Source organism: Hyperoodon ampullatus (genome assembly GCF_949752795.1).
Source record: "Hyperoodon ampullatus genome assembly, chromosome: 2".
NCBI lineage: Eukaryota > Metazoa > Chordata > Mammalia > Artiodactyla > Ziphiidae > Hyperoodon > Hyperoodon ampullatus.
In genome coordinates, this window is record NC_136915.1 from 166,226,371 (window position 1) to 166,241,544 (window position 15,174).

Here is a 15,174-nt window from a genome sequence, read left to right on the forward strand (position 1 = left end):
CCAGAGTGCTGGCAAAATTCTTTATCTTTGTCCTAGAGCTTACACAGCAGTGTTCACTGGGTAAGAATTCACTGAATTATAGCCTCAATATTTGTGCACTCTACTATGTGTGTATTAAATGTTAGACTTACTAAAAAATTTGAATGGTAACAATGGGATCTAAAGTGATTTTTAAGGAAACTATTCTTTATAAAGATGAAGGCCTAACATGGATGAACCTTGAAGGTATTAATGCTAAATGAAGTAAGTAAGACAGAGAAAGTCAAATACTGTATGATCTCACGCGTATGTGGAATCAAACAAAACAAAACAAAACCACAACACCAAACTCAAAGAAAAAGAGATCAGATTTGTGATTACCAGACTACCAAAGGTGGGGGTGGAGGGAGGGGAAAGTGGAGGAAGGTGTTAAAAGGTACAAGCTTCCAGTTATAAGGTAAATAAGTAGTAAGGATGTACAACATGATGACTACAGTTAACACTGCTGTGTGACAAGTAGGAAAGCTGTTAAGAGGGTAGATCCCAAGAGCTCTCATGACAAGGAGAAAAAAATTTTCTTTTCTCTTTATTTTATCTACATGAGAAGATGGATGTTCACTAAACTTTCTGCGGTAATCATTTTACAATATATGTAAGTCAAGTCATGTTGAAAAAATTTTTTAAGTACACCTTAAATTTATACACTGATGTATGTCAATTATTTCTCAATAAAACTGGGGGAAAAAATGAAGACTCTGCCTTCTTACAACCAGCTACAAGAAAAAGCCACATTTTGTAAGTTTGATATCCAATTTCTATTTATTACTATTAGAAGTCCCTAGGGTCTCATTAAAAGCTTTAAAGGCCCTAAGCACTGAAGAGATTATGGTGCCCATTCCCCATATGTAGTTCAAATAATCTAAAGATTTTTTGAAAAAGGAATCAAAAGTTGCATGCTGAAATGAACATAACTTCTTTCTAGAACTTCAGATTATAAAATTCTAGATGAAATTATTAAAGATGAATTTATTTTTCTTTTGTGAGACCCCCAAAGCATGTTCTTGTACTATCTTCTGACTAATCTTGTACTGGCTGTACCAGGAAGAAAATAATCAAAACATTTACCTTGACTAGGAGCCTGAGTAACTCCAAGTACTTTGGTGAAGACTCCATTGGTGTCCCTGATTTTCTCCTTATTATTATGACATTGATATGCATGAGCATATAAGATCATTTTCTTCTTCACATTTAATTTTTAGTCTGACAGAAAAATATTTTCTACCCCACTGGATTTCCCTTGCAATAATGATGCTAAGATTCACTTGCAGTTTAAATATTGTCCCTCTAACACTAAGAAAAGCCACCATAGTACAAAGAACATGGACTCTGCAGTTCGACAGACCTGCCTAGAATGGAACACTAGTTTCAAAATTTCTTATCTGTGTGATAAGAGTAAATGCTTTTAACCTTCCTGAGAATTTATCCTAAGTACAAGAACAGAAATATAGTTTTTATTTCCAGGATAACTGTCAAAATATATAACACGATATGTGTAAAAGTGCTCAGCATAGTTTCTGGTATTCAGGAGGTATATAATAAATCATAATTTTTCTTCTTCATCACACATGTACAATCATAATAGTATTGTAGAAATATTACAGAATTTTAAGCTAACACATCTGGGTTCAAATTAGTCTCTGCCATTTAGTGGCTACATAATTTTAGGCCGATAATTTAGTTTCTCTGGAGTTCATCTATAAAATGCAGGAAATTCTTCCTGCCTTAGGGAGGACCTATGGGGATCAAATAGCAACATGTACAGAAGTGCTTTCTAAACCACAGTGCTTCACAAGTTTCCACTGTTACTGTTGTGATTATGTCAATCATCATCTGAATATAAGTAAGTTACTCCAAGCCTTCCTGTATGGCCTGAAAGAATTAATTTTTCCTTAAGGAAATTAATTTGTTTGAGAATACTCTGCTATCCCTCAAGGTCTTCTGAAACCACTTAATTCAGTGTTCATTAGGATGTGCTGGCAAAGCAGAGTGGCCCCAGGGGCTCAAAGGACTCCTCAGCAGCCCCCCGTTTGGATCCGCCTTAGAAGGTTATTGTAATTCAAAGAAGCACGCCAGCAACCCAAGGGTGAGAGAGGAGGTACACAGAAAACAGAAAAGACCTGCTTGATTCTCCAAAGGCTGCCTGATTCCCCCTAGGTACCACTCTAAACTAAATCCTTTTGGTGCATTTTGATCCAGGAATGCCTGTCATTCCACACCAAAGAGCCCTCATTCTGGGGCTAATCAGATTCCAAGGACATGAGTAAGAGGAGTCCCACAGGTTGCTCAAGCTGTTGGTAAAATTGGGCTATGTAGAGTAAATAATAGAGGGCTACAATGTGTTCAGAAAATCTGTCATTAAAACTAGGGATCATTCAGGAACCCCAAGGAATGGAGTTGCATTAGGAGTAGTCAAACAGACAGAAAACTATGGAGAGTACTGTTGACTCCATGAAAAACAATTCAGCCCTATAATCATAAATACCCCCATAAATCTAGAAAACAATATAAATAATGTATGATTATATATAATTTCACAAGAGTTGGTGATCATTTACATTCTTCAAAATCAAGCATCAGATCACTCATTACTTTGGTATCAAAATAACTCCTGAAATGCTTCAGTTCTTATATTAAATCCAATCTTGTTTTGAGAAAAATATTTTCTGCAACAGGGGTTAAGTTTATTTTTGTCCTTCTACAAACCATTATACTATCAAATTATTAACCCAGATGAACAAAGGTATTGATTTCTCTGTAATATATTCAACCCCTTCCATTCAGTTCACAGCCGTAGCCTCTTTGATATAAAGCAGTTGCTGTAATCAGAAAATGTGAAAAAGCAATATGCCTCAAATTAAAGGGCACAAGAGTCACTTCAATCTATTCTGTTGTGAACAATGTTTTAGCTAATTACTATGACTGACTCGTCTTAGGTCTTATAAATAGATGTATATCTAGAAGTAAATCACTAAATGCACTACATTTCATGTGTGCATGAAACACACTCCCAAACGTAATAACAGAAAATCAGGTAAAGTTTTCAAAGTAAAATCACATTCCTTTATAGTCCTGGTATTGATAAACAGAGCTAAGACCTAACACAGGAATTAACTGTTAAATTCTGCATTCAATATGTTATATTTTGGAAAAAATTTTTTAAACAACACTTAAAATCACAGCAAATTGTAATTAAAATAATCTTATCACACCCCACACGCTTACTGAGGAGGAACTTTAAAAAGTGATTTTCCCAAAGTCTTAGATCTGCTTAGAGGAGGAATCAAGACCAGAACCAGACCTCTTAACGTTTAGTCCTTTAAACTATGCCAACCTGTCTCCCAACTAAAACCAGATTTTATATCATATGTAAATTAGAAAAGTCCTAAGGATACTTGGGGAGGAGTAGTATATTTTTCATCCTTTAAAGGACATAATTTTAAAATATGTTATTGACATAACAGGAAAGAAAGGAGGGAGGGAGGGAGAGAAGGGAGGGAGAGAAGGGAGGGAGGGAGAGCAGGGAGGCAGGGAGGGATGTCAAAACCATCTCATTTCCAGAATCCTATGAATCCTATTATACTTTCAGTTCTACTTCTGCACATAAATTTATGACAACAGAAGAATCTTTGAACCACTTCGATTTCCTCCTACTCTGAAAAAGATATTAAGAGGCATAACCTAAAATTGACAGGGCCATTAAAACATGACAGTGAGTTTTAACAGTCCTCCCTCTAATCTGACAGTTCAGATGATTCTTCATTTCACCAGAGTCACAGAAAACTTTTCAGCTCCAAAGTCATACTCTTATATCCTTGAAACCAGAGTTGATTTCTGTACTTATTCTAACTGAAATTCTCTCAATAAATTTGTCTCAATTTAACAGCACAGCATATTATATTTCTAGAATAGGCTCCATTGATGAGGAGTTGTCAGAAATAAATGAGGTAATATATACGGAAATACTCTGTAAATTTGAAATTACTATAACACATGGAAGGTACTGTATTAAAAAGAACTCTATAAGTGTGCTGCTGATGTGAATACCGCCATTCTTAGTGGTAAATCATTAAATGCATTTCATTTACAATCAGGAGTGAGACAAGGATGTCTACTATCATTACTTCATTTTAGCACTATAATGGAGGTTCTGGTTAGTGCAGTAAGACAAGAAAATAATTAAGGAAAAAAAAGAATAAGAATTGGTAAAGAAGAAGCAAAACTGTCCTTATTTATACATTATATAACAAAGTAGCTGATTTAAGGTCAAGGTTTTATTAATGTTTCTTCAGTTTTGTGCAAGGTATCCAGAATGGAAACTCAGTTTTATTGCCAAGAATGTGAGGTATGATGTTAGATATTATTCTAGAAATAAAAATGATAGAACAGGTAGACCACACTCAGTGACCTTAAAAGTCATACATGGTAGGATAAAGGCCATATGGCTCAAATTGAATACAAAAAGCAAAGGAAAGTGGATGTACAAACTTGAGAAGAATATTCAATTCTAAATTACTCATAAGTAGGCTCTCCTCTTTGTGATTATCACCACCATCTGAGGTTTCCCTGCATGAGGACTGGACTACTAAATCATAGTAGGTCAAGAGAAGAAGGAATTATGTAGATTAAAAACCAAGAGTTCCACATGGTAGGAACCCAGCAAATTTTGGTTTCTCCAGCATTTTCTGATATATTCATCTCTGCTCTCCTCCATTATCAAAGACTATTGTAAAGTTATGTTTAGGTAGCATATATTTTAGTACAATATTAAAAGCCTTATCAACTTTTATTTACTACCTTGAATTCTGTAATGTTTTTAACAGGATTCTTTTGTTTTCCATAAAATTTAGTGCAATTTAAGCTACTCAGTAATTATAATATGTCTTACACCTATATTTTTATGATATTCTTTACTCAGAAAGAGATTTAAAACTGTTTAATCATGTTACAAAATACACATTGATAATTTAAAATGGTTACACAAGCTGTGTGAATGTATAACAAATACTTTCTAGTGAATTCAAGGTTGAATTATCTGCAATATGAAAGCAAGGGGTATCAGTTACTTAAATGTACCAACTATTTAACTTTTATCTTTGTGTTTAGCAGTGTGTCAGATATTTCCCCTCTAAATATTACATAATGAAGCAAATACTGTTTTTACTACAATGGAGCAAAACTGTAAGGCAGAGGCTGCAAGCACATAGAACATAACTGTTTTAGCTATGTGAAAAAATGTATCTAGTATCAATCAGAGAAAAATTGAGAGAAAAGTTACTGAACGGCTGAAAATATACTAAATGCTAGGAGAAAAATGTTGTTCCATATACTATAAGCCAGACCTTTCTAAATAACTTAGAAACTATATAAATTTTGATATCTTCCTTACACAAGCCAGAGACTAATTAGCTTGAAGAATTTCAAAACTGGTGGAGGGCTTCCCTGGTGGCGCAGTGGTTAAGAATCTGCCTGCCAGTGCAGGAGACATGGGTTCGAGCCCTGGTCTGGGAAGATCCCACATGCCACGAAGCATCTAAGCCTGTGTGCCACAACTACTGGGCCTGTGCTCTAGAGCCCGTGGGCCACAACTACTGAGCCCGTGTGCTGCAACTACTGAAGCCTGTGCGCCTAGAGCCTGTGTTCCGCAACAAAAGAAGCCGCGCAGTGAGAAGCACGCGCACTGCAATGAAGAGTAGCCCCCGCTCACCACAACTAGAGAAAGTCCAACAAAGACCCAACGCAGCCAAAATTAAATAAATAAATAAGTTTATTTTTTAAAAAAACTGGTAGAAATTTTTTTTTAATAATTAGGTTTTCCTTTCACAAGCATATAATATATTATACATTTTTTGTGGTGTTTGATGGTTTTTGGCATTTTAAAAACTAGATGACATATCACCTTCTAGAAATTAGTACACTCTCAGACTTTACGTTAGTTATGCATTTCTAGCTCTAAATGATATATCCATATAAAAACAGATTTCTGATCAGTGTGTACGTTTATAATCCTCCAAAATGGCTACATCAAGAGAAAAGAAAAAATAAAGACAAGAAGGACAGGAGGGCTTCCCTGGTGGCGCAGTGGTTGAGAATCTGCCTGCTAATGCAGGGGACATGGGTTCGAGCCCTGGTCTGGGAGGATCCCACATGCCGCGGAGCAACTAGGCCCGTGAACCACAACTACTGAGCCTGTGCGTCTGGAGCCTGTGCTCCGCAACAAGAGAGGCCGCGAGAGTGAGAGGCCTGTGCACTGCGATGACAAGTGGCCCCCGCTTGCCACAACTAGAGAAAGCCCTCACACAGAAACGAAGACCCAACACAGCAAAAATAAATAAATTAATTAATGTCAGATGCAGGCTTGTGACATCCTCTGTCACATAGGGGAGGACGTAAGTCAGGCACCAGCAGATAAGCAAAAAAAAAAAAAAAACAAAAAAAAACAAAGAAAGACAGGAGTAGGCAGAGGGCTAAAACACAAACATGAAGGATTTTAGGCAAAGTGTGCCATTTGCAGAATTAAATATCAATCCTACTTGGTTAGCATATGCAGGTAGTACTTTATAAGTGCCATTTTTTAACAAAACAGTAAATATTAAATGATACTGATATGTGAGTATATTTCTGACTACCTACTGGCTAATCTTTGCTACTTAGTAAAAGGCTAAATTTGATTATTCAGAAACTTACTACCTAACTTGAAAATTAGCCATGGTGTTTGTTTTTTCTCCATATTATTACAAGATTTTTGGTGTTGTTCACTATTCATCAGCAATCTCTAGTGGAATGGTAGGTAAGGACAAATGTTGAGTATACCCATCACACTTTGCAGGGCATCTTAACTTTGAGGATAAAGGGCAAAACTTTATTTGATGGAAATTTTGCAATTTTGAGTCTTTGGCCTTGATTAACATGGACAATATAAGTTAACAATATATAATGATTTGAAAAGTCATTCTTCATTTCTAATATAACTTTGAGAAATTAATAATCTGATAGCTATTCTCCACTATTAAACACAGAGCCTTTTTTATCCAAGCAATGCATACGTACTGAAAGTCAGGAAACAGTTTTCTTCCAGATCTACTAATAATGAGGGAGGGCTTCCCTGGTGGCGCAGTGGTTGAGAGTCTGCCTGCTGATGCAGGGGATGCGGGTTCGTGCCCTGGTCCAGGAAGATCCCACATGCCGCGGAGCGGCTGGGCCCGTAAGCCATGGCCGCTGAGCCTGCGCGTCCAGAGCCTGTGCTCCGCAACGGGAGAGGCCACAACAGTGAGAGGCCCACGTACCGCAAAATAATAATAATAATAATAATGAGGGAGAAGATAGATTTCAAAATGGGATATAAAAACTGCACAAAGATGTATGATGTGACATAACTCAGAATACATCAACAATATCAGAGAACTTGCCAGTATTCAAAAACAGGTGCCACACTGTTTCTTACTCTTGCCTACTGTCAAAAAATTGAGACAACTGCCACGTTACCTTGTCAGATGAACAGAGTCATCAGGACTCCTCTGAGCCTTTACTGCAGTAGCCTGAGAGGACCTTCTATTCCTTTCCTGTTAGCATCAAAGCCAAACTGAGGTCATACTACACCTCTTCCCTCACAAGAAGGCACAGAACATGCAGCCCAAAAGTCAGCCTCAGGACTCAGTACTGAGGATCTGGTAGTGTAAGTATAAAGCAGAGAACATGGCACAGTGCAAACCTAAAAATCTTTAAGATGGGTTCCTAAAATATAGCCCTATATAATAAATTAGAAAAAAATAAGGTGGAGTGTCCTACCTTGCAGATCTTGTACAGAGATTCCTGGCCATCTCCTCCGGTATCTTTAAAGTAATCATGTGCAGGAAATGTACGATGAATATCTCGAGTAATAACACTCTCCTGGGCTGAGTCCTAAAAAAAAAAAATAGACTTGGTCATTAATTTAAAATTTCTTAATTATGAAAAATAATGTCAAAAAATTTCAAACAGCACAAAAATAGTATGCTGCCCTCTCCATAAAAAAAAAAAAAACAAAAAAAACTGTCTTCCATCCCAGACCCATAATCCCATTCATCAGAGATAAATACTATCAACAATTTCTTTTGTGTCCTTTCATCCATCTATCTTTAGACTTGTGACTGTGTGTTTATGTCAGGGGAAGGGGAGGGAGGGAAGTTGTATACACACATCTCCATCCTTTGCTTTTTGAAGCACAAATAGAAGAAAACTATCTGCTCTTTTCACTTAGTGGGATAACTTATAGAATATTCTTGATCAGTACATGCAAATGTATTTTATTCTCTTTAATAGCAACTATTAAAAAGAATGAGGCACACCTGGATATGGACATATCATAATTTATTTAATATTTTCTTATTAATGATTTTTTTTGTATTTTTTCTATTTATATCACAAATAATATCCCTAGGAACATTTTTATACATACATGTTCAAGATATATTCCTAGAGGTGGAATTGCTAGGTCAATAAATATGCATTTCCATTGTACCAACATATAATCCAAACAGTGGTAGAGTATGTGTTTCTCCACACCTGCCCCAAACCAAATATTATTTGACTTTTTAATTTTTGACAATCTGATATGTGAAAACTCAGACCATGGTCATTTAAAAAATAAAAAATATTATCAATCTTTCATCCCAACGGGTAATTACCCAACTCACTCACTTCAGAAAATAAAAAGCCCTCAAACCAACATATTAAAATGACATATGCTTTAAAGATAAATCTAGAGGTTTTTTGTTTTTTGTTTTTCCAGACAGATTCAAGATCCAAAAGTTCTAAGCCTTATAAAAAATGATTAATCATTCACTTGATTTTATTTTACTTCTGTAAATGTTTTTATCTGTTTAAATGTCAAGAAAATGGGATGGGACTACTTCTACCAACCCCAATAATGAAAACGTTCTGCACAATTAAAGAAGCATCAACGACTACTAATGCAAATTAAAAGTATTATTTAATGTCTCGCTCCCATAAAGATTTGAACAAATCCCCTCTTTCAGTTAAAATCAAGAAAAGAAAAAAAATGAGTTTTAATACATGAGTTACTTTAATAATGCTATTTCTCTGTCTCTCTCTAGCTGAGAAGTACATAAGAAGGAAGTAGTTGATTAGCTCTAAATTAAGCCAGTGCCTTCTCTTGCTGCCTTTTTCATTTCAGATGCTATATCATGCTGGGTGGTAATTAGATCTTATATCACGTAGAGAAAGGATGAAAACTGAAAAGTTCCAAATTTGCTAGCAAACATCAAACATATTACAAATCAGTCCAGAGAAAATTCTGATGGCTTACCAGAATGGAATGCTAAAACCGAATAAAAATGGAACGTTCAAAAAAATTACCATAACTTAAGTAAAAGGATACCTAGAAAGTTTATATTTATCACAGTAAATATAATTTCTAATGATAAAGAAAACTGGGGTGAGATAGGGGGTTTAGAATACTGTAAATATAAAGGTAATGTATAAAGAGATATATTATGAAATGTATGGTTTATATGGTCTGTTATGGAGTCTAAGTAGGGGAATCTGGTACCAGGCAGATGAGTTTTCACTGCCCAGGTTTTCTCCAGGAGAAGGGTGCTCTTTCCACACAGTAAGTCTCCACTTACAAACTATTTGGAAAAATAACCAATGAAAAGTTTACTCCTCCCAAGCTGAACTATTTTAGGGGCAAACATGTTGAATGGTTCACAGGATATCTCTTTTTGCACTTTTTGAGATGTTGAGGGAGAGAAATCATTGGACTATATTCCCTAGAAACTGCCTACTCTACTGGCATCATGCTGGGTTTAAATGGTACCAACAGCCTGATTCAGAGAAAGGGAAACTGAGCAAAAGTTTCTAGGAAGTAACTTTGTATAATACTGATTAATTTTTTTCTATGAATACTTGAATCTTCCTTGTTTGTTTTAAAAAATAAAGGGGCAAAATCAAATGAAAATAAAAATCATAAACTTTTCTGTACTTAGTAAACTTTCCTTTCGTATGATTACTTTTAAGTGCTTTCTACATATGTGTGTTTCTAGAGTTTTCTTCCTGCATATTGCTCTCAGTTGGCTAAGGGAATAATTTCTGGAACTTCACTTTATTAACTAAATAAGCTATTTTGCTACATTATTCACTGATTCCTTTCATATAAGTGAAGGTTAAGAGGTACACTAGAGTCTTACAAATAGACTAATATGAATGAAATGGCACACTAGATTAGAGAAAATAATCGTGTTTTCAAAGCAAAAGCTAAAGTTAACCATCTCCCAATTACCCATACTGCTGAGAATAGGAACAGTATATATTCAGGAGTCCACATCTAACCCCCCAAATTTACTCACTCAATCATTAAAATATTTGAGTCAGGGAGTCACTAAACCTAACGTTGTAAAAGGAAGACAAAATCATTTTTCTCTTCAATATTCATTCCTTTTTTCTTTTTTTAAAGACTTATTCCAATGATAGCTGTCAACTTTTACAAGAAATAAAATGAACAGAAAAGGACAAAAAAGAAGTTAAATAATTCACCATCCAAATATCTGGAGTTAAAAAGTTTCATGTGAAAACCTTTTTTAAAATATAGCTAAAAACATTTTATAGCACAACCAAAACTGACACGAGGTCATTTTCTTGGAAGGTCCCTATAACCAGTCTCCTTAAGTCCTGACAGTTATCCTCAGAATGAGAAGAGGGAAGAATTCACTCTTTCATGGACAGCTAATTCACCAATATCTAGAGACTCACAACTTCACCCACAATTTACTTCCCAGTAGATGCATCTCCCATTCTGATCCTCAGTCCAATATGGTGGTTTGGTGGCTCTAGAGCCAGACAAACTCATGGGTTCGATTTCTGGCTACTTCACTTAACACCTATAGGATCTCAGACAAGTTATTTAATCTCATTAAACTCAGTTTCCTCAGCTGTAAAGTGGGATGGTAATACCAAATTCATGTTGTTTAGAATAAGATAACGTGTGTAAAGTGCTTAGCACACTGCCTAGTATAAATTGAATGCTCATTAAATAAATAAATAAAAATTATTATTATTCGCCCTTTTATATATTTTTTTACATCTTTATTGGCGTATAATTGCTTTACAATGGTGTGTTCGTTTCTGCTTTATAACAAAGTGAATCAGTTATACATATACATATGTTCCCATATCTCTTCCCTCTTGCATCTCCCTCCCTTCCATCCTCCCTATCCCACCCCTCTAGGTGGTCACAAAGCACCAGGCTGATCTCCCTGTGCTATGCCGCTGCTTCCTACTAGCTATTTATTTTACGTTTGGTAGTGTATATATGTCCATGCCACTCTCTCGCTTTGTCACAGCTTACCCTTCCCCCTCCCCATATCCTCAAGTCCATTCTCTAGTAGGTCTGTGTCTTTATTCCTGTCTTACCCCTAGGTTCTTCATGACATTTTTTTTCTTAAATTCCATATATATGTGTTAGCATATGGTATTTGTCTTTCTCCTTCTGACTTACTTCACTCCGTATGACAGACTCTAGGTCCATCCACCTCATTATAAATAGCTCAATTTCGTTGCTTTTTATGGCTGAGTAATATTCCATTGTATATATGTGCCACATCTTCTTTATCCATTCATCCGATGATGGACACTTAGGTTGTTTCCATCTCTGGGCTACTGTAAATAGAGCTGCAATGAACATTGTGGTACATGACTCTTTTTGAATTATGGTTTTCTCAGGGTATATGCCCAGTAGTGGGATTGCTGGGTCATATGGTAGTTCTATTTGTAGTTTTTGAAGGAACCTCCATACTGTTCTCCATAGTGGCTGTACCAATTCACATTCTCACCAGCAGTGCAAGAGTGTTCCCTTTTCTCCACACTCTCTCCAGCATTTATTGTTTCTAGATTTTTTGGTGATGGCCATTCTGACTGGTGCGAGATGATATCTCATTGTAGTTTTGATTTGCATTTCTCTAATGATTAATGATGTTGAGCATTCTTTCATGTGTTTGTTGGCAGTCTGTATATCTTCTCTGGAGAAATGTCTATTTAGGTCGTCTGCCCATTTTTGGATTGGGTTGTTTGTTTTTTTGTGATATTGAGCTGCATGAGCTGCTTGCAAATTTTGGAGATAAATCCTTTTTCAGTTGCTTCATTTGCAAATATTTTCTCCCATTCTGAGGGTTGTCTTTTGGTCTTGTTTATGGTTTCCTTTGCTGTGCAAAAGCTTTGAAGTTTCATTAGGTCCCATTTGTTTATTTTTGTTTTTATTTCCATTTCTCTAGGAGGTGGGTCAAAAAGGATCTTGCTGTGATTTATGTCACAGAATGTTCTGCCTGTGTTTTCCTCTAAGAGTTTGATAGTTTCTGGCCTTACATTTAGGTCTTTAATCCATTTTGTGCTTATTTTTGTGTATGGTGTTAGGGAGTGATCTAATCTCATACTTTTACATGTATCTGTCCAGTTTTCCCAGCACCACTTATTGAAGAGGCTGTCCTTTCTCCACTGTACATTCCTGCCTCCTTTATCAAAGATAAGGTGATCATATTTGCGTGGGTTTATCTCTGGGCTTTCTATCCTGTTCCATTGATCTATCTTTCTGTTTTTGTGCCAGTACCATACTGTCTTGATTACTGTAGCTTTGTAGTATAGTCTGAAGTCAGGGAGCCTGATTCCTCCAGCTCCGTTTTTTGTTCTCAAGATTGCTTTGGCTATTCGGGGTCTTTTGTGTTTCCATACAAATTGTGAAATTTTTTGTTCTAGTTCTGTGAAAAATGCCAGTGGTAGTTTGATTGGGATTGCATTGAATCTGTAGATTGCTTTGGGTAGTAGAGTCATTTTCACAATGTTGATTCTTCCAATCCAAGAACATGGTATATCTCTCCATCTATTTGTATCATCTTTAATTTCTTTCATCAGTGTCTTATAATTTTTTGCATACAGGTCTTTGTCTCCTTAGGTAGGTTTATTCCTAGATATTTTAATTAAGAATCACATTTAATTGTTTAAAAATTTTGGTGAATGTATATTTTAGACATCCATCTGTATTTGTACACTTTAAATAATGAAATAAACCACTGTTTTTCTTTGGATATCATGAACGTTATGATTATGAAACCAATACCCTTTGAGCTTTCAGCATGATGATACATTAATGCATACACACCCTCTTCTGAATTTTCTATCATGTATCTTATGTGTCTGAAATTATCCTTGTTTCTATGAATCCATGAAAAAAAGCAAAAGTGAACAATTATTTGGATAAATTGATGTTTTCATCAACTGATATACACTCTGGCCCCAGCCTTGCATATATTCATGCAAGAAAGGAAGATGTACACAAATATACCCAGAAAAAAGACTGGGAAGGACAGGGTATGGTAAAAGCTAAATTTGTCAGAACAGCTACCATTTTCATTCATTACTTTAGAATTCAGCTTCTGAGGATCAGAGAAGGGTTGAAGCCATGGTTAGGGACAGAACAAATGCCACTGTCACTATTGCATGGCTCCCTTCTGGACCATCACCATCAAGAAAGTAACTATGGGCAAAGTCCTTGAGATCATCTTCTATCTTGCCTAAGGAGGTGTCAGGTTGGGCCACATATAAAAGCTGACCAGAAGCAGGCAGTAGTAGTGAGAGGTTTAGAAGAAAGTCTTTAAAGTTGAGTTTTATCATCCACCCAGACACACACCCCTGACACTACCATCACGCAGAAATGAAATTTCTATTTAGTTTATCTTCAAGGATTTTCTTTAATTTCCAAACTGCTAAGTCATAAGTCAAAACTTATCTTAAAAAAATACATCAATCCCTAGTGTGATAAAATCCATGGCCCAACAGAGGATATAATTCAGCTTGTTGAAGATCAGTTTAAAACCAGCTCTAAGAGGTATGATAAGTATCTCGCTTAACTTTTGATCATTTTAAGTGGAGACAATTTATAGCCTGTTATCAAGAGTATTACATGAGCTGTTCTTCCAGTATAATGTATATACCCTGACATCTTTGTAATCCTCTTAATTCCTATTTGAAGAGAATCATCACTTACTTGCTTGCTGTGAGAAAGAAATGAATACAGCATTGAAGTGTCAACAACTATTAGGAAGACAGGTTTGGATGACCATACCTTATTATTTCTTAGGAAACAATTTCTAGGCTGTCAACGACTGGAAAGGTATTTCAATGAGGATGAGTGTTTTCACATGTGACCTTAGCACCAGATGAAGTATAAAAGTAATGTCCTGATAAACAAACTCCTTTGGCTGTACCCTGATTTGCTACATTTTTACAACGACAGCATCTTTTCTTATTAATCCCCATTTTGAAATCCAAACTATAACTGCATTTTCACTTTTCATCTACTACAAAATCATTTCAACTTTGTAAGTATCATGTCAACTTGTTAATGTCATTAGAAATGCCAATGGAGACCATGCGTAGCCACAATCAGTCAGCAGATAAATGATTCAGAGCTTTGAAAAAACTTGACCTTAAAACGTGTCTGCTATTCTTACTCCCCAGGGATCCTCCTTTAGTTCTATGTTGGAGCTAGATCTATGGTAAAACATCACAAACTAGTCAGCTTACATGTCCCTGAAAGCAGATGGGTTTGCAGTGGTGGGTCTGATTTATTTGCCTTGATGTTTGCCAAAAATCCAAAGAGGCAGAGATGAAAGGAGAAAACACAAAAGTTCATTCTAGTTTCAAACATGCTACTTAAATCACGAGCTAGAAACAGTAACACAGAAAGGTTGGATCATTGCCAGCCTTCTTTCCTTGAATATGGGGCGGCGGATATCTCAGCATAAGCAGGGTAATATGGAAGCAAAGAAATAAACGACAACTAAATCATATTGTTAGCAAGCTGCTGCCTGGGCATTGTACACATGTGCTGCCAAATGTCTCAGAATCAAAGTCTGAGAAAAAGGTCAAAAATATAAGCCATATTCTGCCTTCACCTAGAAAGAAATCTCTTAGCAGGGAGTAGCAACAATGAGAACAAAGGGCAGGGGGGAAGAGAACAGAGAGGAGAGGAAGGAGTGTCTTCATAAGACCAGTCAATATTCATGATGAATACCTTAATCTTGAAGTAAGTGCTGGGACTGCAGTGGGAAGTATGTGAATAGAATAAAGCAATTCTTTGGAACTAGAAGA

The 15,174-nt window shown here is 36.0% G+C and overlaps 1 protein-coding gene across 2 annotated transcripts in view; it reads right to left on the bottom strand.

Annotated features, from left to right (window-relative positions):
* RABGAP1L (RAB GTPase activating protein 1 like) overlaps positions 1-15,174 on the bottom strand; it is a gene marked incomplete at both ends in the record, with an annotated part of 630,503 nt that overhangs the window by 280,140 nt on the left and 335,189 nt on the right. For both annotated transcript variants that reach the window (XM_079698675.1, XM_079698674.1), the window contains one exon: positions 7,825-7,938. In XM_079698675.1, the coding sequence (XP_079554801.1) occupies positions 7,825-7,938 (114 nt within the window). The remainder of the gene's footprint in view (positions 1-7,824; positions 7,939-15,174) is intronic.